This window comes from Perca flavescens, chromosome 17, assembly GCF_004354835.1.
Source record: "Perca flavescens isolate YP-PL-M2 chromosome 17, PFLA_1.0, whole genome shotgun sequence".
Classification (NCBI taxonomy): Eukaryota; Metazoa; Chordata; class Actinopteri; order Perciformes; family Percidae; genus Perca; species Perca flavescens.
The window spans coordinates 24,784,476-24,812,106 of record NC_041347.1 but is presented as its reverse complement, the minus strand read 5'-3'; the positions used below and the strand labels follow the sequence as shown (position 1 = coordinate 24,812,106).

The 27,631-nt window shown below is 38.9% G+C and overlaps 1 protein-coding gene across 13 annotated transcripts in view; it reads left to right on the top strand.

Annotated features, from left to right (window-relative positions):
- camk2g2 (calcium/calmodulin-dependent protein kinase (CaM kinase) II gamma 2) overlaps positions 1–27,181 on the top strand; it is a 61,108-nt gene extending 33,927 nt beyond the window's left edge. The window contains exons 7-23 of one of the 13 annotated variants that reach the window (XM_028604084.1): positions 1,508–1,610; positions 2,165–2,248; positions 2,401–2,495; positions 4,716–4,838; positions 5,517–5,600; positions 5,733–5,775; positions 6,589–6,648; positions 10,828–10,868; positions 13,200–13,280; positions 15,602–15,658; positions 16,517–16,561; positions 18,625–18,670; positions 22,423–22,548; positions 23,793–23,868; positions 24,080–24,174; positions 24,960–25,211; positions 26,799–27,181. In XM_028604084.1, the coding sequence (XP_028459885.1) occupies positions 1,508–1,610; positions 2,165–2,248; positions 2,401–2,495; positions 4,716–4,838; positions 5,517–5,600; positions 5,733–5,775; positions 6,589–6,648; positions 10,828–10,868; positions 13,200–13,280; positions 15,602–15,658; positions 16,517–16,561; positions 18,625–18,670; positions 22,423–22,548; positions 23,793–23,868; positions 24,080–24,174; positions 24,960–25,192 (1,392 nt within the window). In that variant the 3' untranslated portion in view covers positions 25,193–25,211; positions 26,799–27,181. Of the gene's footprint in view, positions 1–1,507; positions 1,611–2,164; positions 2,249–2,400; positions 2,496–4,715; positions 4,839–5,516; positions 5,601–5,732; positions 5,776–6,588; positions 6,649–10,827; positions 10,869–13,199; positions 13,281–15,601; positions 15,659–16,516; positions 16,562–18,624; positions 18,680–22,422; positions 22,549–23,792; positions 23,869–24,079; positions 24,175–24,959; positions 25,212–26,798 lie in introns of all 13 variants that reach the window. The other 12 variants (XM_028604086.1, XM_028604091.1, XM_028604090.1 and 9 more) reach the window with 12 other exon arrangements.
- The last annotated feature ends 450 nt before the right edge of the window (positions 27,182–27,631 follow it).

Below are 27,631 nucleotides of genomic sequence, written 5' to 3'. Positions count from 1 at the left end.
TCAACACTCTCATCAACCTGGTTTCCAGCAGCATGTTGCTTCGTATCTGCTGGATGTGTAAATATGCAACTATTTTCCAACAAGTTAGCCACCACAAATGTATACATTTTTTAATGTGAATGTTGTGTTTACAGTGTGTGCCGCTGCCCCCAAATGGACAAAAATAATAATCAGTTGTTACTGTTTTAAGGCATTAGTTTCTCTGTGAAAGATTCTTGGTTCTTGAACAAGCCATCCAATCATCTGACTGCTAAAAAAGAAAGCAACATCTGTTTTCTTCCCAAGAACTTCCTGGAGATAAAGCTGCCAAAAGTGACCTCACACATATCATATGTTGTCTCCCTGTCAAATAAGGAGGGCCACTTGCTGCAGGGAAAACAAGAACTAGAGAGAAAAGAGTTGAGTGCTGTTGGCTGGTGGCAGGCTGAGTTACCATGGTAACTGTTGGGTGAGGTCACACGGCTGCTGCAGCACCAGCGCTCATTATGCCACCTCCCATCTATCTCTCTATCTGTCTCTCTCTTTTCTTCTGTTGCTTTCACTCCAGCTCTCTGTCCCAGTGCAGTTCCCCTTTTTTATTCTCTCTTTCCTATTGCTTTAGGTCTTCCTGATATAAGGTAGAAATGGTAGGAAGGAGGGATGTATACATACATAGATAACTTAATGGAGAGGAGAGACTGACAGCTGAGAAGAAATGGACTATAACCACAAAGACAGTGTCAGACATCTGTCTGTCTGTCAGCATTTTAACTGATGAGGATGGCTAACCACCGCAAAGACTTTTGCCCTCAAGACACACACAACCCACACATCAGTCCTGCCAGTTGGGACTTGTACTATGGAAGATAGGGTCACCACATTTGTAAAGACCCCATTTAGACCTGGTAGAAGTTTAAAACTGAAAATAATGGCAGGGGAACAAAGAAAAAACAAAACAACTGCGCAGCTTTAATCAGTAACTGACCTCGTGCCAAATTACACTTGACCTGACACATTTCCTTAAAATTTCCTTCCTTAAGTGAACTATGATGTAATCAGACACAACTGAAGCAGTTAAGACAACTGAATCACAGTTAATATGTCATTATATTCTGTGCTGAGTTAAAAAAGAAAGTGCTTTGGGGAAGCCTTTGTGGCCTGTTTGACCAAATCATTCCTCATTCCTACTGTAGATGTCAAGTCATTCAGACATTTCCTAAAGGAGGGTACATGGTTATCTCTTTGCCCTTAATTAAATGTATTTTCTTTACCTCTGTTTGCTACAACTTATTTTGTACTATGCAAAATGTTGAGAGTTTGTCCAAGGATACATTTAACAACGTGTTCTTATTAAAGAACTTGAAAATTGAAGACCTTTGGGGTTTTTTTGTGTTGGAAAGGAAAAATATGAAACTAAATTGTGATTTGGCATGTGTCTGTATGCCATTTTTGATATTATATTGACTATAGTTGCAACCTGAGTGAATATATTTAATCTTAAAGAACTATTTATCTTTCTGTGTTGTAGCCTGAGAACCTGCTCCTGGCCAGTAAGATGAAGGGAGCAGCTGTGAAGCTTGCAGATTTTGGTCTAGCTATCGAGGTGCAGGGGGACCAACAAGCGTGGTTTGGTAAGAAATAACACTCTGCTAACAACTTAAATATTTAACCTTATTATATGTATTTATTCAACAGTGTTCACTTTCAGCAGCAGTGTTTGATGCAGCAGGAAAATCATAATCACTGCTTACGGATATAAGCACTTAAATTAGTTGCAAGCTAGAGTTTGTGTTTCAGTACATTATGATAATAATAATATGCTGTATTTTTGTTTCTGTATAAGATAAATACATCAACAAGAGCATACATTTAAGAGAAAGTATTACATATTTTTTTAGAATTTGTCCTGGGGGAATTTCTTTTTAAAACTACAACTATGTGGTGTTTATAGTTTACTTATAGTAAGGTATTATTGTGAATATTAGTCTTATAAAACAGCAGTAGATAGAGGATAGTACTGAATTGTTTTATGTAGTTAAAACATTAAAAAAGAAACCGGACAAGAGGAAGGTGAGGAGCTCAAACCATGCGATAATCAGAAAGAATGATGTATATCATTATTGCGTTATCATAAGAATAGCCATTTTCAGAGAAATCGAGACAAAGTATGTTTGTATTTCCACAGGTTTTGCAGGAACTCCAGGGTATCTGTCCCCAGAGGTGCTGAGAAAGGACCCGTACGGCAAGCCAGTGGACATATGGGCATGTGGTCAGTTAGTCTAGTTTCTGTCTGTTTGTATGCTGCTGAATTCATGCTCTCACAAATATCTATTAGGACAATTATGCCTCTGAAACTACTTTTTACACACTTTGTATATACAGTATGTTCATATAGATTTTGTGTGTTTGTGTGTGTGTCAGGTGTGATCCTGTACATCTTGTTGGTGGGCTACCCTCCCTTCTGGGACGAGGACCAACACAAACTGTACCAACAAATCAAGGCCGGTGCATATGACGTGAGTACTTCCCTCTCATGTTCTTGTCGTTGACTTCCTCAACATTTGTACTTGTGAGCTGCATGTGTGTTGTTTGTGTGCAGAGGTTCAATGCAATTTGCCTCGAAACTGTTAACGTGACATGGCCAGGATTAGGGTTAGATACTGAAACCCTACACAACTGGTAGGAATCGGACCGGATTAGAACGCACATTTCGGTTCCTCATTTCGGTTCCACTTAATGTTTTGACTGAAATATTTTCCCTCCTTATATAAATGTCACACTTTCTCTGTAGTCTACCGTTAGCTAACTACCGTAAATGTAGGCTACTTTTAAAATGCCATATTTTCCCTCTAGGCTCACGAAAATGGACGTAAAAGCCTTTCTTTAATGTCATTTTTCAGTTTTTCAAGAATCGGTTTAGGAATCGGAATCGTTTTAAAAGTACCGGTTCGGAATCGTAAAAATCCAAATGATTCCCAACCCTAGCCATGATATGGAGTAATTCAGTTTAGTGTTGTGGAAATGTTCGGTATACTGATGGAAGACAACAGGTAATTATGTAGAACGTTTTGAGTGTAAATGGAGAACAAGGGTAATTAGAAAAAGAGGCATGTTTTCCTCTGCCACTGAGGTGAAGGCCACTATTTGAGAATTTACAGTACAGTTGATCCATTATTAATATAAACATATTTATTAGTGCAGCTTAAATAAATGCCCTTCTTTTATGGGACTCATACTTGCAGGCTCATCCCAGGTTGGCTGATCCATGATGAGAGTTACGGTCCACAGAGTCTGTTAGAGAGCTCCATCTGTGTTCACTCACCTTGAAATCTAATACATAATCTCAATCATAATTTATGTGAATGTGAAAAACAAGCACAGCCTCGAGATGAGCCCTACTGGATACCTTTAATTTCAAGTCTCGTCAAATAACACTCTGAATTCTTTCGTGCAAGTCATTTGGAAATTTAATTTGAGTTTTGAATTGCTTGGTACTTGTTATTGCATGATTTTTTTTTTTATCTAGCTGTAGAGAAAAGTGATACACTATGACAGAGTGATAAGCTTATTTATTAGATCTTGCCATACTCCTCTGGGAGATAGAAATTTATAACCCGTATTAATTTCCATAATTGGAAGCAACCACATCTAATAAATTTGCATAATGTGAGCATTGATATAAAGTGACTGTTACAAGCACACTTGTTTTATGACTTGTAATAATGTGCTTCTTGAGTATCATTACTGTCATGCAGATGCCTTGAATCTCATTAGTCTTTCTTTTTGTCAGTAAGTGACAACTGACACTCATGTTTGATAACAAATTTTTGGAGTAAATGTCTTTTGACAGCTTGGTTTGATTTTAATAGTAAACATGTTTGCTGGCATTTTATGCTACTTGGATGGAGGGATGAGGGCAGCAGGTGTAGGTGATTGGAGTAAGAGAAACGACAACTGAAAACGCCTCCTGTTACGACTAAATGGCTTCATGCATTGACCACAGTTTGAAAATGACTCGGCTTTTTCCTTTAATCAATGAATGATTTTTTTATTTGTGTGTCATTCTATTGAAATGGCCCATCAAAGAAAGACAAATCCTTGAGTCATTCCACATATTGTGCATGTTCCAAAACAAAAGAAAATAATGTAAAACATGTTTTATACAAAAAACAGACTAATATACAACACATTTTCTTCTCAATGTCCATGCATTGTCCAGATAAGTGAGATAATTGAGTTTGCAGTGTGTGTGGGTATTCAGCAACTGGTTTAATGAAGTATATATAGAAATATTTTAGTATAGTTCTGAGTACATTAGGAAGTATTTAACATGTTCATGGAAAGCAATAAGGAGATAACGTAAGGTGAATCACAAAATATTTACTAGGCTTTCAAAAGAGAGAGAGTCCGAGTGGCAGGTCAAGCACTTCAGAGTGGAGCAGGTCGAGATGGTGTTGATATGTATTTTAATACTAAGCTAATTGCAGTCAAATGCACTCGTGAGTGTCTTAAATAAATGAAAGAAAAGTTCAGTTGCAGCCTGTAGTGATTTTACAGTTCATGAATCGTCAAGTAAAATAAAATTTAACAAACACAAACTAAAACTCCCTGTCCGCTATTTGTTTGTGTTAGATATTTATTACGTCAGTTGTTCCAGGATAAAATGTTCAATGAACGCATACCAGTAATATACATTTTTAACACTTGTTCATTTTTTTATCTCCCTCTTTCTGCAGTTTCCTTCTCCAGAGTGGGACACAGTGACCCCGGAGGCCAAGAATCTAATCAATCAGATGTTAACGATTAACCCTGCCAAAAGGATCACTGCCGACCAGGCCATCATGCATCCCTGGATCTGCGTAAGTCACACTCCTCGTCTTTAAAATAAATCTCTCATGTAAAACAGTGGTGCAGTGTTCGTGCCATATTCCAAAACATTTTCACTCTCTACCTTTTTAAGCAGTACAACCTCTCTCTCACACACGCATAGACTCCCAGAGTGACACTGTAAAATGGCACTGCTTTTCACAACAACAACATAATCACTTCTAATAGTTTAGTGTTAAAATCATGAACTGCTAAACACAGAGGCCTACATTATGTACTCGAGCAGAATTTGTAGTTTTTGGTAAAATGAAACCCATTCAAAGCTCTTAGGTTCATTTGTCTCAGCTTTGCTCAAAACTACATGTAAAAGCTTTAAACATTTGGATAAATGTACAACATAATACCATGACCATGGAAATATGTGGTTCTGATTGGCTGGCAGGTGTCCATTTAAGTCGTATAACAGGACAAAAAAAGCTCCAGTAACTCATAATTCCCATTTTATTATAATGAATAAATTTATAATTTATAATTTCCTTTTATTCATTAGTGGTTTATTTATTAAAGAAAGACGACGCAAACACAATGTATTCATTTATCAGGACTCCTTGTCATTTGGGTTCGATATAGGAGTGAAAAGCTTTGACATGGTTTGCATTGAAGTTAGGTTTACTGTATCTATAATGTTGTCTCCTCTCCTATACATACAGCAACGCTCCACTGTGGCCTCCATGATGCACCGTCAAGAGACTGTGGAGTGTCTGCGCAAGTTCAACGCCAGGAGGAAACTTAAAGTGAGTGTGGACACACACACACACACACACACACACACACACACACACACACACACACACACACACACACACACACACACACGTACGTCAATGTAACACAAATCCTTATTATGTTGATATGTGTGTCTCTAGGGAGCTATCCTCACAACGATGCTGGTGACCAGGAACTTTTCAGGTGAGCTTTGGCAGTGATACTAATCACACATCAAGCGATTCAAATAAAGCCGTACAGAGAAGCACTTGGATTTAGAGAAACTTAGATTTTTTAAAGATATTTTTAGTTTTAACTTTATTGTTAATCACTTTGTCCTGATCTGATACCTAATAGAGGCAAAATGATACAAATCGCTGTTGTTCTTTTACTGTCCTTAACCGCAAATTATTATTTGCTCGTCAGCTCTGTCTGCAGTTTTGATTTTGCACTTCAGGGGTTTGGCTTGGATTTCCTCCTCGTAAGCAGTTTGATCACCAACACTGTTCACTTTTGAATGAACACCCAATTTGTGGGCCAGACGATGGCCTAGCAAGCTAATGCATTGATGCTCTTGGCCCTGTGTTTATATGCTTTCGTGTAAGTAAAGCATCTCCTGTGGATTACAGCCAACTACTTTCTACAGGTCGAGATCGATCTAAAGAAAGCAGACAAGCCAGACCTCTGATTTGCTTAGCTGCAGGCATGTTTATCAAAGGAACGTCCACGGAAATAAGATTAATAATTCCGCAGTGCAAGTATTTTGGTGCCGAGAAGATTTTCCATCTGCTGCTTCACTTCATCCTAATAAAAAGGAGTTAGGTATCAGAGAAAAAAAATCTTGTCTTCAGTAAGCCTTCTTGATCCAAAAACTTTCGGGAAACCCATGTTTTGTCATCCTTGTCTAATACTAGAAATTAAAATAGAAATTTAAGAAATCAAGAAGATAAAAAAAAGGTTTTAGTGAGGCTCTCGACCCACCTGTGCCTCCACATTGAATCCCTCTCTGTCCAATAGTGGGACGGCAGCATACCAGCCCTGCCGCTACCACCAGCACGGCCTCAATGGCGCAGGAAGGTACGTCTGCTTGAGGGGGTGTTGGAGTCGGGCACTGCCAACTTTGTACTCAGGCTATTGGCATGGGGCCTGGGCTGCTTGAACCCCTCCACCTGCTGCCTGCTGCCTGCACACTGATGAACCACTTGTGAATGGTTGTTGTTGCACTGGGTCATCTTAAACATACACAGACACACAAACAACTAAATGGAAACCACAAACGAAGCTCAGCTCTTGACCTTTCAGTACTGCTGCGTGTCTTGATGCTCTAATGAACAGAGCTCCTCTCCAGGACTGGCTATTTAATTTCCTGTGTTGAACACAACAGCCATTTAACTGACACCCAGCATGACCCTCTGACATCCCTCCAACTACCGCAACTGGCACCTAGCGAAACTCTGGTTACACATCTTTGCATTAACGCAACTTGCGCAGGCTGCATATATTTTCCTCTGCAGCATAAACATTGTAATCTTTTATAGATAAACACGTCAGCCTTCAACCTCAGTACCCCTTCCAGTTTGACTTCCTCTGAACAGCTTTTTGTCCACAATACTTGATGCCTGCCTGTGCTCACTGCAACCTTCCCGCCGCATGGCTCTGGCACGAACAGCCAGCCAAGCATGTGTATGAGCGCACAGTACAGTACAGTACAGTATGACAACCTGCATGGGAAGCTGTTCAAACAGAATGCATTCCTTTATTATATATTTTTCTTTGTCTCCTCTCTCCCACCTGCTCCGTTGTGCTTGTGTGAACAGACAAAACCACAAAAAACCTAAAGGTGTCAGTATGCTTCTACAAAGTGTTTTTAGGATCATCAAGCAGTGTCTGAAACCACCTCCCCTCAGATCAGCATATTTATGGGGTCTCCGTCTGATATTTTTGTCACTTTATGAAACCGACAATTCAAAGAGGTCAAAACTTTGGCAACTATGTATGTATGTATGTATGTACAGTACAGGCCAAAAGTTTGGACACACCTTCTCATTCAAATGCGTTTCCTTTTCTTTTATTTCCATGACTATATATATATATATATATATATATGTGTGTGTGTGTGTATATATATATATATATATATATATATATATATAAAAACAAACTATTACGAGACCAATGTGTTTCTGCTTGTGACCTTCATGAGGGTCATCATCATGCAACACATTACAAAGAGGATTTGGTCTATGGTCATGTGGCCAGTTTTTTTCTAAACTGGTAAGGTTATGTAAGGGGTGTTCCTAATGATGGACATGGATAACATAATATATTCGGTCCATTAACAGAAAAAGTGCACCTATAGTGAGGTACCCAACCTTATATAGCAGAGGACTTGACAAAATGAGCCTCTTTAGTGTGGCATACATTGCAAACATTTTACACACACATATATTTATTGTATATAAAGTCATAAATGCTAAGATAAAATAGAATTAAATAAAAAGGAGTACTACAAATGAAATACATTATAAAATCACATGAATGAAGCATTTGGAAATTTTTAAGAACTTGCATACAAACATTATAAAACATACAGTAAATACCTAATAATAGAGGTTTTCATTCATGGATTTATCTTTATCTTTTGAGAAATTGACATGAATATATTTTGTAATATATAATATAATAATATTGAAAAATATTGACCAGGCTTAATGACTACTTTGCCTATAAAAAGACAAATTTTATTCAACTTTCAAGTTTCAGCAACAGAAATCCTAAATGCTGTTGGTGTTCCCATTTGTTATGCTTATTGCCATTTTTAAAACCGACAATCCAACAAACACAGCCACTTCCATTGTCCGAAACTTCATTGGGTGTCGCCCTATTCTATGAGGGCAGCCTTTTAGCTAGACTAGTTTGTATGAAGCATACTGAACCATGACAGGGCGAGCTGCTTGCTTTAAGGCTGTTTATACAGGAATTACTATGGTATTATTAGGGTTCGATGAAGTGGATACTACGCCCATAAGTTGTTAATGATGCATTACTCTTGATGCTCGATTACAATTGTTAAATTTCTTCACTTACTGAGTTGCATACAGTGTAAAAGTGAAGAATATGGTTTTAAATTTGCAGAGATGATGTCCTGAACTTAAAGGTTTCTGCTCAGCTTGGGAACTGTAGGGAATGCACTCCTTGGCATCTCTTTAAAATAAAGACTTTTAAGTAGATGCTGCATGTTTATAAGCCAATGTCGCATTGCATGATCCCACCACCTCTGTGAAAATTATTTAAAGAATGCCTTTTAACACACAGTAAAAGCCTTGCAGGTGTTTGTTCTTCCAGTTGTCGTCTTCAGTTTTGTTTTCAGTTCAGATGTTAAGATGCAGATATTAAATAAGTTACTGTTTTCTTGCCTTCTTCATTGCCCTCCTTCCTACTTTATAAATGGAAGGTAAGGGAGGATCATTGGAACACAACTAACACAAAAATGAGTTTAAACAGTACATGTGTGTTTATTTTTAATCTGTGTGTGTGCATGCATTTGGAGATTATAATTCACTTGTGTGTTGGTGTCATTTCTATGCAAGTCTGCTTATAACTGTGGACAGGTGTTCAGGTGCACATGATATGTCTGTGTGATCAATGTGGGCTAACACCTAACATGCACTGGTTAGATTACAGTTGGTGGTGTTTGACACCGGATATATGTCAAAAGTTTGAATATTTTTCTTCTTCTTTTTCCATATTCCACTTTTCACAAAGTCGTTCTAGTGCTAGTCGTTGGGTGGAAAAGTGTTAGCTAAATTGCACTGAAATAAATTAATTGATCTAGGAGAGGAACACAAACAACAGGTTGTTTTGGATAGAAGCACCTTGTGTTCAGAAAGTAACTCATTCAGTCATTTATTTAATTCATTAGTTCATTCATTCATTCATACTTGCTCCCTGGAGGCCCTCAGGAGGGAGTTGGATTGTCTACAGATCAAACACTAAACCAGGACCAATTTATCAATTATTAGTCATACTGCTTATGTTGTGTACATTGTGACACTGTGTTGAAATGAATGTTGGTGTTTTGGGGGCAAAGTAACTATTATTTTTTTTTACCTGCTTTCAATGTTTATAGTTTTAACTGCTCCTAGAAAATGTTGACATTATGGAGGATGATTTTACCCAAAAAAGAAAATAGAAAATGGTTAACTTTTTGTTGATCTACCGCCAGGAATAAATATGGATAAACACAAGTTCAAAATAAAAAGTAAATGGGAAGGGTAATTTGAAATTTGATTAAATTAAAACTAACATTGGAAAGTAAAAAACACAGTGCTTTAATGTATATTGCTGACAACAATAATATTTATATATAAAACAACTGAAAATAGAACTAGTGCCTCTAAATCCCCAAATTTTCTGTATTTCTGTTGTGATGTTTTCAAATAAGCAGTGCGTGTCAAAACTATGGAGGCTAATTTCTGCCAGTAAAAGAGAAGAATAGATGAATTTATGCATGAAAAAGTATTCTGTAAATCAAGATTAGGAGATACTGGGTCAGGTTATTAGATTGGATTTACTAAAAGTTTTTAACTCTTTTGACCTTCTGTGGCATAATTTTAACTTACTCATAGTTTTTAATGTTGTATCATAATTTTGATTTACACCTATTGTTGATTCACTGAGTCATAATTTGTGTACTATCTTATAATTCAGTCAAACATTTGTCATAGTACTTTACATTTTTATTTTATCGTGTCTAATTTTCCAATCTTTTTTTTTTCTTACTTTTCTTGGCAGAACTCTGCTTCCATACAACATCACCAATGTCCTGTGGAATAATTGTGGGAGTTGGGGGTGTTAATTGGCTCTATAACAAAATCAGCGAGTGTAGGCCTATATTTAAACAAAATAATATAATGAAAAAAGGTTTAATCAAAAAAACCTTGGCACATACATGTTCCAAAAGCAGTTATTTTAATTTGAATTATAAAAATGTTTATAATTTTTTTTTATCTGGTTTTCCATTTCAGTTTGCTATTTCTATATCCAGTAATATATATCAAAAGGCCTTAATTGGCCTGATTATCCCCAGTGGAGGAGAAGTAATACTTTGGGGTTTGATTGTCCGTCATACAACAGTTATATGTGAAATCGGTTGGACACACACCAGGCCTGATAAACCTTTATTTGTCCTGCTGTTCTTTTTGTGCAGTTACATCTCAGACTGTGTCCTTACCATCTTATCTCTCTTTCTTTCAGCATGCAAAACCTTACTAAACAAAAAGTCTGACGGTGTGAAGGTAAGTTCTCTGACCCATGAGGGTTTTAATGACTTTACTGCTTCTGTCTTACTTACTCTTCCTATCTTCTGTTGTCTCCTTTTTGGTCTTTCACCCAAACTACTCTCTAAACACATGTACCTCCGATATTATGAGCATATGGAAAAGCAATTCATTTAACTGGATTACTTTTGTGCTCTGGTGCTCCTTTGTTAGTTTTTCTATAAAATGTGATTTAAAGATTTTTATAGCTCAGGGAAAAGGATTGATCTTAGAAAAAAATGGCCGCTTGATCATGTTTATGAGTTAGCCGTTAAAGGTAGGGCACAGGTAATACAATTGTGAGATTAAAGTGAAAGTAAGGAAAATCGTAAAGACCAGTAGGCTTTTAAAATGCTGTTTGTTTTTTACCACCAGGTTTTCTTTTCTTTTTCACAGTGATTTAAACTACCGTCATGTCTTGGTGCTCATTTTGTTTTGATCGACAGCCAGCGCCAATGCATGCAGTGAAGTGCCATGATCAACAAGGGTCCAAAATAAAATGTCCATTACATATACAGTAACTTAAACAATAACTGAACAATCCCCCCCCCCCCCCCCCCAAAAGATAAAATCCCAGAAACATTATACAACTAAACTGCACAACCAATGATTTAAATCCTTTAGTTCTCCTATAAAAAATGTATTCCCTATATTGTTTTTGCTGCTGATTCTGTTTATTGGCTGAAACCCTCTTAGTGTCTCATTGTTCCTGTGTAAGCTTATACAGCTGTTTTGTTTTTCCGTCTTTCTGGAACCAATCTGGCAGCTTCACTTTTTTACTATTTTGATTAGTTCCTTGTTTCCCCGATGACCTCTTATTTTTTTCCTCCTCCTTTCCATTGCTGTCTGTCAGAAAAGGAAGTCCAGCTCGAGTGTTTGTTTGATGGTGAGATCGGCTCTGTCGTTTTCGTTCATTTTTCATTCTTAGTCTTTTCAAACCTTTTCCCCCCTCTGGTCCTCTCCTCCCCTTCTCTGTTCCCCTTCTCTGTTTCATTTGTTTATTTTATTTTTTTTTAAATGTTGGGGTAAGATGCTTGAGGCGTTGTCTATGACAGTTTTCGTCTTGTTCCGATTTCTGTTGGATTTCCTAACTCCATCCCTGCATCCCCTTCTGCCATAAGCGCCACCAAAACCATTTCAACCAATCACACACACACACACACAGACACACACACACACACACACACACCCTTCCAGTTATCCTCTTCTGATGTCTAAGATCAGGCATTTTGGCTTACTTACCCTGCCAGCATCCCTGAACATCACAGGAGTGAGGTACATTTTAATCACTGTAAACATCAATATACAATAATTTCCCCTTCTTAAATTATTGCATATTTATTGTACCCTCATTATTATTATTATTTTTTCTTTTTTCTTTTTATGAGTGGACTTTTTTTCTCTACCTGTAACTAAAAAGGCTGTCTTGGTCACCTGCAGATAATCAACACAGTTGAACTAGAGACAGGTCAGGACTGATATACTGACGAAGTGCTGTGTATATGTAGTAATAAAGTAAAAATAAATTTTAATTTTATTTTTACATACCTTCACACACACATACACTATTCTCCACAATTAGAGAGAAACCTGTCATCAAGGCCTTTCACTGCATGCACAGACTTGGACTGGTTATCATTATTAAAAACGTATTTTCTGACTCAGTTACGCATATTTTGGCTGTGCTTCTGCCAGAAATGGTTCACTGATTTATGGTGCTTGTTTTAGATGCAAACTTGTGATTTCTCTTTTAATCCCAGCAGATGTTGATTTACCTATTTGTAAAAGTGCTGGGGAAAATACTTAAAATCCAATCTGAAAATATGTTCATTGTTTTAAAAATGCATGTGCTGAATAACTGTTCTGTATTTTCACTTTTTTAATGTTGTGACATGTTTGCAAAAGTTGTAGACATTAAATGCAGGCATAACCCAGGACGCTACACATAAAGAGTCCTTCAGTCACTCAATGCACAGCTTTATAAAAGAGAAATTATTTGCGTGAATTAAACAAGTCAGGAAGCGAGTACACTCACATTGTTGTTGGAGCATAACACTTAATCTAATTCTACTAGTTCCTGATGATCAAAAGAAAAGATTATTTGGAATCTACGTGCTTCCATTTAGCATTGAACCCCAATCCCGGATTGTGCGGTTTTAAATCCTACACACTTACAATATGTTGAATGTTTATATTGGCCGTGCAATTGTTCTATTCCTGTTTTCCACCTGAGATTCCCATCAGCTGGCTTATGGTTTAGGCCCAGTGGGAGCAGCAGGAGTCATTCTGTGTTGTGTTTCTTTGCCCCAGTCGCAGGGAACCAACAGTAAAAACAGTGTAGTAAGCAGCGGCAGCACCAAAGACAGCAGCATGTCATCTTCAGCACCAATGGTACCTCATCTTTATTTGGTTTCTATCACATTGCTTTTTTTACGGCATAATTTCATTGTTTCCATCTTCTAAATGTTTAGTTCTGTCTCCTCCTCATCTTTTTGTGTCACAACCCATATTTAGTGAAATCTTTTCTGTACTTGGTCCTCTCCCTTGTCCTTTATCCTCTTCTTCTTTGCTTCTTTTTTTGAACACAAACTGTGATGTTGGAAGTGGATTTGATGACTTTAAAATTAAACCACTGAGTGTCTCTCCTGGCTCGTGTTTTACCCAGACCTCCTTCAGACACGCTCCTATTTATATTTATTCAGTGCATTGCACTGACAGGTAGACAAATGACTTTCATTTTTTGGTACAAAAGCAGACACAACACTTTAATCACATTCTGCTCAGCCATATCCCAGTGACTCCTTGTTGATGTTTTGCTTTTTAAGAATAACAGGTTTATGGCAATTTCTCAGAAAGCAGAGCTCCAAAAAGTTTAAACCTTTGCATCAAAAGAATGTCTTTTACAAATTTCTCTTCAATATGTGAATTGTAAATGATGAGGACTTCTGGGTAAAGCAAGAGCTGGAGTGGACGGGTATCAGTGAGATATTGTATGAGGATGCAGCCCCTGTGTTCATACTGTACATGTAATGGGGTTAAGCCATGTATATACTACATACAATATAACTTAAACAAGGCTTTCCCCAGGTTTCAAATATGGCAACAAGAAAGAACATCTCAACTTAATGAAAGCCAAACCTCTCCTATTATCAGTCAGTGCATCAGTAAAGTCTACTGTGTCGCCAGCTGCTTTTTAAGACCTGAAATGACCTGAGTTTGGTCCAGCTCTATGGAAAATGAGAGAGGCCAGCACCCTCAGAAAACAAGAGGGCGAAGCCTTTGACCTCTGCCTGCCCCTCCACCCCTCCTACAAAGAGGAGGAAGGTTGGAGAGGTAGAGCAGAGCGCTGAGGTTTGTAGTTCAGGGGCCCTGGTGTTTCACAGTTCTCCAGGGGCCCCCTCTCAGTTTCTCTCCTCCCTTATCCAAGAGGAGGAGAGTCAGGGGCAGAAATTTTCCCAGTGTCACCAAGCACTTTCACCATGTTCAAAAAGGCAACAAATAAAGCCTGCATTCTTACATCCAGGTGCAGAGCCAAGGGCGAAGAGCTCCCCTCAAAACAAAATAAAACACAAAATAAAACTGAGCCAATGTCAGGTCCCCTTAATCCCTGCAGGGGGAGCGCATGCTCCTCCCAGGGCAGACCGCTCCCTCCAGGCCGTGGAGGTGATGTCACTGCAGTGTGACTCCAGGAGCCCCCTCTCTGCCCGACACACAAAGTGAGTAGAACCCGCGCAATGTCCGGAATATTTGGGTCTCAAAATAAACTCTCTCTCCTACCGCATCACGCTATGGGTGGGGAGATTAGCGTCTCTGGTACAATGTCTTCAATGTTCAGCAAAGCTGTTAGGGAGAACATTGAATGGCACATGGAACCGGAGGTTAGCCCAGGCTCACATAGCTTATGGCGGTGTTTCTGGCTCTGAAACATTTTCTGCACATTCTCCACGGTCGTCATGTTTTCATGAAAACAGACAATTCCACTGTGGTTGCGTACATCAACCGCCAGGGCGGCACTCACTCACTGCAGTTGCACAAGTTAGCTAAGGCATTCTAAACAGGGGTGCAGATATCCTTTCACGGGGGAATCCTCTGTACAGAGAGTGGACTCTCCACCCACAGGTGGTAGAACAGATCTGGCAGAGATACAGTCAGGCAGCCGTAGATCTTTTCTCCTAGCAAGGAAACATGCCGTGTACAGTGTTCTTCTCTCTGTCAGGCATCAATGTACTGCTGGGTGTGGATGCTCTAGCTCTATTCGCCCTACATGTCTGCAGTTTGCCCCAGGGCTCTCTAAAGTCTGTTTGCGGCCCAAACCAGCCTTTGAGCCTAAGGTGGTAGAGTCAGCCTACAGGTGTCCCTCAGTGGAGCTCTTGGCTTTTTACTCGCCTCCTTTCTCCTCAGGAGAGAAGCAAAGACTTCACATGTTATGCCTTGTCTGGGCTCTGCACATCAGAAAAGCGGACCAGCTGTTTGTGTCTTGGGCTACTTCCCATAAGGGCAAGCCATTGTCCCGCTAGAGGTTGTCACACTGGATTGTGGAGGCCATATCATTGTCCTATGAGTGTAAAGGTTTGCAGGCCCCCAAGGGCCTGAGAGCTCATTCCACAAGGGGCATGGCTACTTCATGGGCCCTTTTCAGGGGTGTGGCAGTGAAGGAAATTTGTGCAGCGGCGAGCTGGACTACGCCTCACACTTTTTGTGAGGTTTTACAGGCTGGATGTTTCCGGTCTGTCCTTGGCACAGGCTGTGCTGGAGGCTACGGCGCCGGGGTCAGTGTGAATCTCGGTTCAATATGATTTTGGCTTTGGGAGATTCATGCAGTCCGGTGGTGGTCTATATCTCCCATAGTGAAACACCAAACGAAGTTAGAAAAATAACTTTAGGTTACTTAACGTAACCCCGGTTCTTTGATAACAGAGTGAGGTGTTTTGATTTGTAAGGAGCTGGTCGACTGTAATTATATGAGGGGGCGTGGCCCTAGCACAGTTTGACCTGTCTGTCACGGACAGACATGGTGTCATCGGAGCTTCCATTGTTGGTCACGCTGAGGCAATTCCCATAGTGAAACACCTCTCTGTTATCAAAGAACCGGGATTACGTTAAGTAACCTAAAGTTATAGCATTTTTCAAACTATTCTGCTAAAGTAAGAACAGCTTATGAACTGGGATAGTGACATTCGTTGTAACTTCCAATTGAAGCTAAATGCATTTCAACACTGTTAAATAACTTCCAGGTGACATAAATGGGGCATAAGATCTGCACTTACTTACATGCACATACAGTCTATCATAGAAACCCTCCTTCTCAGGCTGGCTGGTGGTGTGTTTAGCTGTTCACTGCTGTTTTCATGCATTTGGAGACTCTAAAATGATCCTGTGAACACAATGCTGGGGACAGACTGACACTGAGCACCTTGACATCTACAGCCATCTATTTAATCACCATAAATGCTCCACAGCCTCTGTACTGTAGCTACTGTGCTTGTTTTGGCGTGCGCACATGTCTGTCATCACTCAATTCGTTGGTATTCCCTGGCATCTTCCCTGGTGCACCCACACACCTACACCCCTACCCCCACCTACCCATTTTCTCCCTGCATGGTAAATTGTCTCCTACCTCCCCCCAGGAAGCCCAGACAACTGTTGTACACAACCCAGCTGATGGCACCAAGGTAAGGCCCTCCCTCCCACCACAAGCCACTAACACACGCAGGTAACTCGTGAAGGATTTTCTCTAAATATACTCCATACATTGCTATCAATACAACTGTAATGACTCTCTACGCTTTGTTGTGCACATAATGTGAGCTGGCTTCTGTCAGCATGTTTCATTATGTCTACTCCTGTTTACCAGAAGGGAGTTGAGGAGAGTCGAATCCTGTGAACTCCCCAAATCTGGAAGCAGATTAGTACAGATCTTGCTTGTAGTGAGACTAGCTGACATTTTAATCAATGTGAAGGTGCACTATTATGGATCCACTGGAATAAATGTAGAGTGTCAGTGTTTTATTGTAATCAATTATTAAATGTAAAAAAACACCATACTGCTTATCCAGGTCTCAAATGAACTGGGATAACATAAAGTTAATTGTAAAGATTAGAATACATGGATTAATTCATTTATAGATATAACAAGGAAATAAAATTATTAATTGGCAAATTTAATGATATGTTAATGATAGTATGTTTTTACCTTGAGTTTATTAAAGTGCTCATATTATTCTTTTTGGCTTTTTCCCTTTCCTCTATTGTGTCTTTTTTGTGCACGTTATAGGTTTACAAAGTGAAAAAGCCCAAAGTCCACCCCAATGGGGACTTACCATCTCCAACAGAAAACACTGTTCACAAACTGCTCCAAACAGCTCTATTGTAGTCCAGCCTTTACTTCCGTTACGAACGTGCGTCACTTTGTAACACGTTATAATGCTCGCCTAGCTGCTAGCATGGCATGCCCTCATACGCTGCTTCTGATTGGGTAGTAGTCCTTACCTAGCTACTGCATATGTGCGACTCCCAACAAAGATGGAACAGAAGTGAGATGCCTCACTCTGTATCTAAAACAGAGCTCAACACACAGGGTGAAAAAAGAGGAGCTGCAGCAATGTGTAGTACAAAAAAAAAATGGTGTTTTTTGAAAATTAAACCATGAAAACCTATTCTGATATAACCACTAAATACAATTATGAACCTGAAAATGATCATAATATAAGCACTTTAATGCATAATTTTAAATGAAAATGTAATTAAGTCAAGTCCAACTGGTCAATACTAACTAATTTAGCCTAATCTAGTCTCGAATTTCCCCAATTTATAAGACTTTGGTGACATTGCGACATGCTGCTCTGATTAATTACTGCAAAACAAACGTATGATGTGATTGATCAATCAGTCATCTGCTCAGCTGAATCGGACAGATATTGACACATCTCAACACATTATCAGTGTAGTTACTAGATGATGGTTTAAATAAATATGTGGCCTTTATAGTTTTATAAGCTTAAGGGAAAACTTAAGCTTAAAAAGCCAAATATGTTTCATAAAAATATAATAATATATTTTTTTCCGATGTTAGCGAAAGCGCTCCCTATTTCAGGTTAGGCACCTCCATTATAAAACACTATGGAAAACCCTGAATTGATTATGATTAAACACTGTAAAAGTATATAATTATTCTGGTTTTACCCTTCAGGTCTATACAGCATCACAGCTAATTTAAAATGTATAAAAGAGAAAATCCTACATGTACAGTCTTTAACAGCAGCACATGCACACTGACTACTATATACTATATCAACTACTCATGTCAGACTTTTTATTAAACTTGGAACCAACTTCCATGCTGCTTGTGCTGTTATGTTGGTGTACAAGCTTGCAAATTGACACTTTGCTCACAAAGGCTTGCTTCCTCTTGAGGAGCAGTTACGCACCGACATGCACTGTTACAATCAGTCACACAATTTCAAATTGCTCATACCCTTTGCTGCTCATATATGTGTGGCTCTCTGCACTTCTCCTCGCTGCTGTCCTAGCTGGTTTGTGCTCCTGGGAGGGAGTCGTCCACCCGTCCATCTGTCCGTCACGTTGTCTGTGTCCATATGGGCAAAGTGTGCAAAGCTTTCCAACCCTGTTTCACCTGCACATTAAAACATTATTTGTCTTGCTATTTCCCTTTTCTCCCTTCATCCATCTTTCTCTTTTTCCAACAACTTTCTCTTTCCATCTCTCTCTGTGACAGGGCTCCACAGAGAGCTGTAATAACGCAGAAGAGGAGGAGATGAAAGGTAGGAAAGGTACTTGTCCAACTTTCACCTACTCTGCATGCCTTTTTTGTTCACTTAATGTGTTGTTAAAGTTTTGTCACTGTGTTTAACTCCAGATCAGAAAATATTACAATATCTAGGGTAGTTGAGGCTTGGAGATCAAGTAAGTTTAGTAGACAAATGCCTTTGAGCATCACAGGAAAGACAAATGTGAGAGGAAGAGTTGGATGTAAACACTGTGCATGTATGGGGACAGATTATAGTGCTGCCATGCCAAAGGGTATACTTTTGCTCTTGTCTCCATTTACATCCTGTTCAATTGCTCGGGAGTCAAACGTCAAACCTGTTTAGCCTCATTTTCATTGTGGAGTGCGTGCATTATTTACACACGCCACTTACGCCTTTAATTAGTCGCCTTTAGCTCGGGGATAACCCTTCAGTGTTTTCAGGTGAATAAAGTAGGACAGAGCTACCTCCAGAAAAGAGTTAATCCAGTTACTTAAGGTAGTTTTCTCTGGGTTTACCGGCACTGATCTTATAGTGGATCATCTCTGACATGCAATAAAGAGGCTGCTCTGTGTTTCTGTCAGGTTGAATGCATTTTATTTTTTTAAGTTTCTTTGGATAAAATAATATGCTAAATGAATGTGATGTAATTTATGTGAGTGAAGTTACCTCTACCACAAAGGTGAACACAGGAAAGGTCACTAAGATGAAGCACAGAAAAAAGCGGCCTGAACGTCACATATTCTTGGTTTTTATGCAGCCTGTTGCACCAGCTGTTAATTAAGTGTAAATGGACACAAATTACTAAATTGTAACTAGTTAGTTTCACATTTAACTCACTTTGATCAGTTACAGAATCTCTGCTTACGCTACAACATAACTAAATAAACCAAACCTTGTCGTAAAGTGACGTTTCATCTGCAGCACTCTGCAGTCAAGCAATAAATTTGGAATTAATGCATTTAAAAAAAAAAATCAATGTTTTGCAGTCATATATTCCAAATAACGGGGAATACTTAACTTTTAACATCTGGTTCTCTTTGACTAATCAACAACATTGAAGTTAAAATGTACAGTATGTGTATGGGATAGTAGCTCTTTGGTTCCACAATGGAGCAATAGTAAGTTCAAGTGGTTTAAACTAAATGGTACACATTTTAAGTTATATCTAAACACCTAAATCGAATTAACTTGTATGGTGAAACCTGTTTTTAATCCCACACTCAAACTAAACTACAGTACACAACAAAGCGAGTGCAACAGGTTGCTGATCTCCATGTGACGTTGATGCTCGTGCTTAAAGCTTCTTAGAAGTTATTCAGTTTGGAGCACAAGTGACCTGAGAGGTTTACCTTGTCCTGCTTATTTGTTTCTTACTTTCTGGTGTCTGAAACAGCTGGTTTTGACTATTTCTGTCTGTGTGTGTACAATTGGTTGCTCTCGGGTATCAGTGTGCCCTCTTTAGTGTGTTGTAATAAGTACTAGACTGTAGGGGTGGTACGGTTCACAAAACCCACAGTTCGGTTTGTATCACGGTTTTAGGGTCACGGTTTTCGGTTCCGTACGGTTCTTGTTATTTTTTCTTTTAATCTTTAACACTCCAGAAATATACTTCCGCATATGATATATAGCTTAATTATCCACAATGTAGGATACAGTATTAAATAATTATATAGTTATATCATGTAATCATGCACAAACTGAATTTGACTTGACTTTAAGCACATTATTGGGACCATCTCTGAGGAGAGCTAGGTGAGATTTTGATACAGCAAGAGGGAAGACATTGATGATTTCGACATGCTTTTAATTTATTTGGCAACAAAAGGAGACTGTGTATTGCCATCTACAGGAACTTATGTGCCTTTTTAGCACATGAAGATTGAAATATTACAGAATGTCAATTGAAATAATTGCATTTATCAAACTGCCAACTTCAGTGTAGCTCTTACAAAAATGTATCCTTTAAAAGAAAAAGAGAGGAATTCTTAAAGCTCCGTCTTTTGCAGTTTACATTGTTATTTCCTATCCTGCCCTGGGCTGGGACACACAGTCATACGGTTTGATAAAGTACTTATTGGACTTATCATTGCACTTACAATAACGAGCGTAGCTATCAGGTCCTCCTGTATGTTTCATCTCCGTTTTTTCCAGCATCCTGTGTGTGTGTGTGTGTGTGTGTGTGTGTGTGTGTGTGTGTGTGTGTGTGTGTGTGTGTGTGTGTGTGTGTGCATCAGTCGCGGGGAGAACTGAGCAGCCCCGCCCGCTGCAGAGACCCGACAGGATCTAAACTGCAGCCGCTTCAGCGACTTTAGAGTGAAAAACACATTACAGTACGTTAAAATGTATACAGGTTGGCAGGACGGCCTGAAATGTTTTGCACGGTCTTTGGCTGTACGTTTTGTTGGTAACTTGTCCACACCTCTTCTTTCGGGCGAACGCACGTCACATACGGGCACCTGACGGGCACGAGGCTACATTGCGCATGCGTTGAACCGTGCGGCACACACACGCTCCGGACCGAGACAAGCGGACCGAGCGGTTTGGATGTTTTTTCATGAACCGTACCACCCCTAGTAGACTGTCATGTTGAAAAATGTGGTCAATGAATTGAGTAGTTGGTGGATGGAAAATAATCAACAATAATTAGTTTTTTATGATCAATTTTTTATTGTTTTTATATTGATAAACATACAGAACAGACAAACACAATTGAACAAGAAATCAACAATAATTTTGATAATTTGAAGCAAACATCTAGTCTCAGATCTCAGGGGTTTGTGGCTTTTCTTTATTTTTATGTAAATTAATAATATAAGAATAATTTTGCTCAGACAAAACAACAACAAGCAATTTGAAGATGTCTCAAGCTGTGGGAGTTTGTGATTAGGGCTGCAATCAACAATTGATTACATTATCGATTAATCTGCTGATCATTTTCTCAATTGTTATGTCTGTAAAATGTCAGAATAAAATGTTATAATTTCCCACAGCCCAAGGAGATGTTTTGAAATGTCTTTTTGTAGTTGGTCAGCTGCAGTCCAAAACCCAAAGATACTCCGTTTACTATCATAAATTACAGAAAAGCAGCAAACCTTCACATTTGAAAAAGCTGGTACTATCAAATTTTTGGTATGTTAGATTAATATATTATCAAAATAGTTACAGCATAAACAATCGATTAAATGATAAACTATTGATAGATTCAGTTATAAATAATTAGTACCAGATTGTGTCCAAGGCTCCCTGTCAGTGTGCTTGTATTTGTGTTTGTCTTGGGATGGGGGCAGTGGCTGCCTCTGAGTCTGAGTCTACTGGTACAGACAGTGCCGTTTTAAGCCAGTGCAGCCCTACAGAGGAACAGACCATGTCTCCTCACTGCGCACCACCCACGTGTAAGTCAGCAGCAGTTTACCTGATTCAACTCTTAGCCCTGCCTGACCTTTGTGTCCTGACCTTTCTTCAACAAACAAATCTACCCTACAAGCAAGATAAGACATTTTGCCATTTAAAAAAGGCTCCTTCTCTTCCCAACAACTTACTGCACCAGTTCCCCTCTGCCCTCCTGTGCTGCCACCTACTGGCACCCAGGCCTGCCTGCAAGCTACTGTTCCCCCTCTACGCTGAGTGTCTGAAGTCTAATTTCCTACAATAACTTTTTCATATACTTTGTACAGAATTAACTGTTTTAAATGCCATGTAAATACGTATATACATGGCGTCTCAGCTTTGCTAAATATAACTTTATTTCACTGGGATGCCTGCAGCTGGTCCCCTGCAGGAGGCTGCTAGCAGCCCCAGTGTCCCTCAGACCAGTCCAGCTCAGAGCTCCTGTCCTGAACCAGAGTCCGCTCTGTCGCCCCACGCAGGCATCAGCCGCAACCTGCAGCAGAGTAAGTGCCAGGCAGGTTGTGCAGTGCTTATGCAAAGGCTCCTGAAGCAGTGTTCATACCATTTGTTCTACCTTTCCGTGCCACCTGATGGCAGAAGGTGTGAGGACTTATGAACACAGAGATACATGCAGGTGTGAAGGATTTGCTAGCTGGCTTTTCTGGCTCAGCAGCTGCATGCTCACAGTGTATGCATGCAGTATGTGCTTTTCTGGTGTGATGTTTTACAAATGAATTAATGCCACATTCTCTGAATTTGGATGTAATGGTTGTGGGTTTGTGTGTGCACAGAGACATTTTTTTGTCTTTCACTGTGTTTGAGCTGTTCATATTAGTTGAAGTCATTTCAATCATTTGTTAGGGCATATTTTGACCTGTGATATCTTTAAAATGCTTTATTGCACTTAACTCAACCCGATTGAGCTATTTCTGACCAGACGTTGCAGACAGCTTCCTTTTCAGGAAGTTAGCGGCAAAAGTTTCACTGTTTGCATGTATACAGTTTGTGGTGACATTCTCATGAGTAATAAATTTACTTTTCGAGGGTTTACTGAACAGAATAACATAAATGAATAACCTCCAAAAAGTGATGACTTTGACATAATCTTATAAAAAACATGATCTGATTGTTTTAAAAATAAATTCAAAGTATTCATACTGTCTGCCATATGATAAATCTAATGTTATTACATTGAATATTTTTAAATGAGTGATCTTTTTTTTTGTTGAGCATAGCTGCTCGGGAACGCAAAAATTACTATCAATGTAAACTGATTAATAATGCCAAATCTAAGCATAATATCAGTTGATGGACAGTGACAAACCTCACTCTGATCATTGGGGACAATACAACTCCTGCCTTAAGGTTGTGTCCAAATGTCAGCGATGGTTTGCAGAAAACAGAAACGAGAAGATGATTTATCACCCAAAACAAAGTGTTGCTTGTGGCCCAACAAACAGATTTGATCTGGTTCTATAAAGACTGAACTGCAGATTACATGATATTTTTGTGAAGACTATTAGGCCTTTTTTATTTAGTTATCTTTGGTGTATGTTGTATGTAACATGTTTTATGTCTCAAGTTCCTGACTTTAAATGTCACTGTTGTTATTTCCAGAGGCGTTGCCCAGAACTTATTTCAAATGTCAGAGGTTTCAAGTAGCGGTATTTGTATGTTGAACTTCCAAATTATCTTTAACCTCTTCTGGTTGTCTTCCCTCTATTTCTTTCTGTCTCTATGTTTTCAGCTCGTAAACAGGAGATAATAAAGATGACAGAGCAGTTGATTGAAGCTATCAACAATGGGGATTTTGAGGCTTACACGTAAGTTTACATAACGTAAACAATACAAGTCATTATCTTTCAAGTGCCCTTTTGAGGCTCAGATTTTTGCCTTGAGAGTATTTTTGTCACTATATTTTCCTGTGAAATGCATACATTATCTGTCATGTACTCTACAGTATTTAGTCCTCCACATTCTTCACTGCAGGATAAATTCTTAAGGTTATCTCTGGTTGGGTTTCTCCTCTGACAGGAGAATCTGTGACCCTGGACTGACTTCTTTTGAGCCAGAGGCTCTTGGAAACCTGGTGGAGGGCATGGACTTCCACAAGTTCTACTTTGAGAACCGTAAGTTGCCCAGTTTTGTAACGCAGTCTTCATCGAGTTACTGTAGTTCTTGATTGATCTCTTTGAATGTAGTAGAACTGTAGTATTACTTTGTAATATCCTAAATTGTGTTGTGTTTACATCCATGTTTGCTAGCTTGCGGTCTTATTCACTGCTCACATTGCTACGTTTCGAGTATTTCCGGCACCAACTCCCAATCGGTGGAATAGCGTTAAACCATCTGTGGGACTGTATCCTTGTGCACATGTATGATACAAACAAAACAGGGAGATAATCTCTCTGCCTACAAGAATTAACAATGTGAAACTTAGTGGTGAAATACAGTTCACCATTATAGAAGACTAAGAAAATATAGCAAATATTCATGTTTGAGAAGCTGGACCCTGTGAGTTTGGGGCATTTTTGCTTAAAAAAACTTATCGACTATCTTAATTATTGCAGATTAATTGACTAATCGTTGCATCTGTTCTTTTAACCCTTTAGAAATCTTTGGTATAAATGTATCAGAGTGGCAGGAATATTAAGCTCTTAAACCCTGCAGTGTGTATTGAAACGTGTACATTTAGGGTCAAATAGAGAGAGATTCCAGCACTTCCAAACACACCTACTGTCATGCTGAATTTTCGAGGAAATGTGTGTAAAATGATAAGTGAGATATGATGAAACATGAAAATGCCCTTTTTATTCAAATACATAAATTATAAATTCACTTTCCCCTCAGTTATCTAACACTTGGCTCCTCAGCTACACATTGACACCTGACCCGCACATTTCCCTCCCCACAGTTCTGAGTAAAAACAGCAAGCCAGTGCACACCACCATCCTCAACCCCCACGTACATCTGATCGGTGACGATGCTGCCTGCATCGCCTACATCCGCCTGACGCAGTTCATGGACGGCCAGGGCCGGCCGCGCTCCTGCCAGTCAGAAGAGACGCGCGTGTGGCATCGCCGCGAGGCCAAATGGCTCAACGTGCACTTCCACTGCTCAGGAGCACCGGCTGCACCCCTGCAGTGAATTGCCAACCCAGGCCCAGGTAAGGTGATAACTCCTCACTGTTGGCAGTCTGAAGGGTTAACGGTTTCCTGCTGCATGTAAGGATTGTGGTAGACCAGGGGTTCTCAAAGTTTTGATGACTCTGTGCCAATTTAGGGAGCTGGCATATACATTTTAATGACATTATGTACAATGACATTTTTATAATATACTATACAATAACTATTTAATAGCATTTTTATCACATACTATACGATAACTTCTTTGACATGTTTTATAGGACTTTTATAGCATTTTTATGACATACCAGAGATGTCCAAGTCTCTCATGGTTATAATGAGTGTTATATCACCTGCTGCGTTTCATCCAGGCTGCTTAGAACACTGTATATCAATAAATAAGGAATTTAAAGCATGTAATATGATATGACTCCTTTATGTATTAGCATACAGTATCAGCTTGAAATAGTTGTTTGGTATATAATTAGTATAAAAAGTCTATTGCAATATGAAAAAAACAAAACAAGAATGCTTTACTTTCAAGTTAATAACTGTATTTTGCCTTGTAACATGAACATACAGTACAGACCAAATATTGAGGAACTAAAAAAGAAAGGACTCGCTTGTCTGTTGCTGAATCAAAATGACAGACCTTGCCTACTATTGTGCAGGCTCTGTGGGGGCATAAGATCAAAAACAACAGCGCCATAATTAACATCCCATAGTATAAACTAAAAAACATCACATTGTAGTTAAATGCAAAACACAATTGCTGCCAAATGTGAAATATACTGTAAGTTCACAAAAATGTTAACACGCTGCAGTTAACTTCCTTATGATAGACAATCATCAAGTATGTTATTTACTAAGTGTCTGGATAGCACAACCTTTAAATGCTTAAAATGTTTCACTGCTTAAACTTTCTATAAATTCTAAACTGACCAACTTAAAATGCTTATCTGTCTAGTACTAAGGATGATATAGTTAACAATTGTATGTGCAACAAAACCCATCTGGAACCACACGGTTCTGAGAGAAGAACTGGATAAATGGTTACAGAATGTTACACAGGGTGTCAGGAAAATATTGTTAAAATTATTAGCAAGAAGAACTAACCTATTTTTCACTTAGAGAGCACAAACATGTAATGTGCACTGTGTCTACAACTATTGACAGCTTATGAAGTACTGTAAATCAGCACATCCCCAGACTCTCAAACCCAGTGTAACATTAACTACTGAAATGACATAATGAAATAAATAACATTCAGCTCAGACGTTTCCTAAAAATAAAGATTGTTCACGAGTCCCACATCTCGAGTCTGAAGTCTTTTGAGGACAAGTCTCAAGTCAAGTCTCAAGTCACTGTGTGTGCGACTCGAGTCAGAGTTTAAAACTCGAGCCCCCATCTCTGTGACATACAATAACTTTGACATAATATACTATGACATGACTTTTTCTCACATTGCTGTTACAACAGCACAAACAAAATTCCATTCACCTGAATTGGAGTAAGGGCAGAAATCTCAGAGATGGACATCTCAAAAGCTCAACATATAAAACCTAAATCATCTGCAGACCAAGGCTAAGAGAGTTTCCACACTAACCGTTGCATTCTTCCGTCTCCAGCTTTGCCTGAACTCTAAAGCTGTTTGGAGCATAATTCTCCGCGGTCGGACCGGTGCCTGGATCCTGGCCGGGAAGAGGCTGCTTGGAAAGTTGTAAAAACAGAAAAGTGGGGAAAATACATAAATAAAAAAGTAAAAAATAAATAATAAAAAAAACATTTCAAAGCTTGACTGAATGACCGACCAACACCAATCCAGTCCAACTCTAGCTAGGTGATGATGGCGCTCGGCTGATGTCAGCCCCTTCTTGCAGATGGTGCATGCTTCTGGTGGCGACACAGGGGTGATGCTGTCCTGGTCCTTGTCTCCCATGGCCTTTATTTCCCCATCTTTGTTTGGTCTGCTGGAAAAGTATTAAACCTGTTTAAAAAAAAAAAAAAAAAATATATATATATATATATATATATATATATATATATATATATATATATATATATATATATATAACAAAAAATCAAATACACTTCACATACAGTACATAGTGAACACAGAACTGGGGGCGACAAGTATAATATCTGAAAAGATTAGATTTTTTTGTTTAGTCTTGAGAGAGCAGCAGAACGTCTACTTTTAATAGAAGTATTGTTTTACAGTTCACAGCTGTGGGTTGGATTTATGGGAACGAGAGCAACAAATATCTACTTACTGTAATATCAGAATTTAACATCCAAGTTTAAGTGTCAGGTTTGAGCATCTGTACACAGTTTTTTTTGAGGGGTTTAGAAATGATTCTTTACTGAAGGGACCTTTTTAATTTTGTGTTTTTCTATTGTGTTCAGCTGTTTTTTCGTGTACGTGTTTCACAGTATTGTTTTGAAAAACATTGTCATTTTT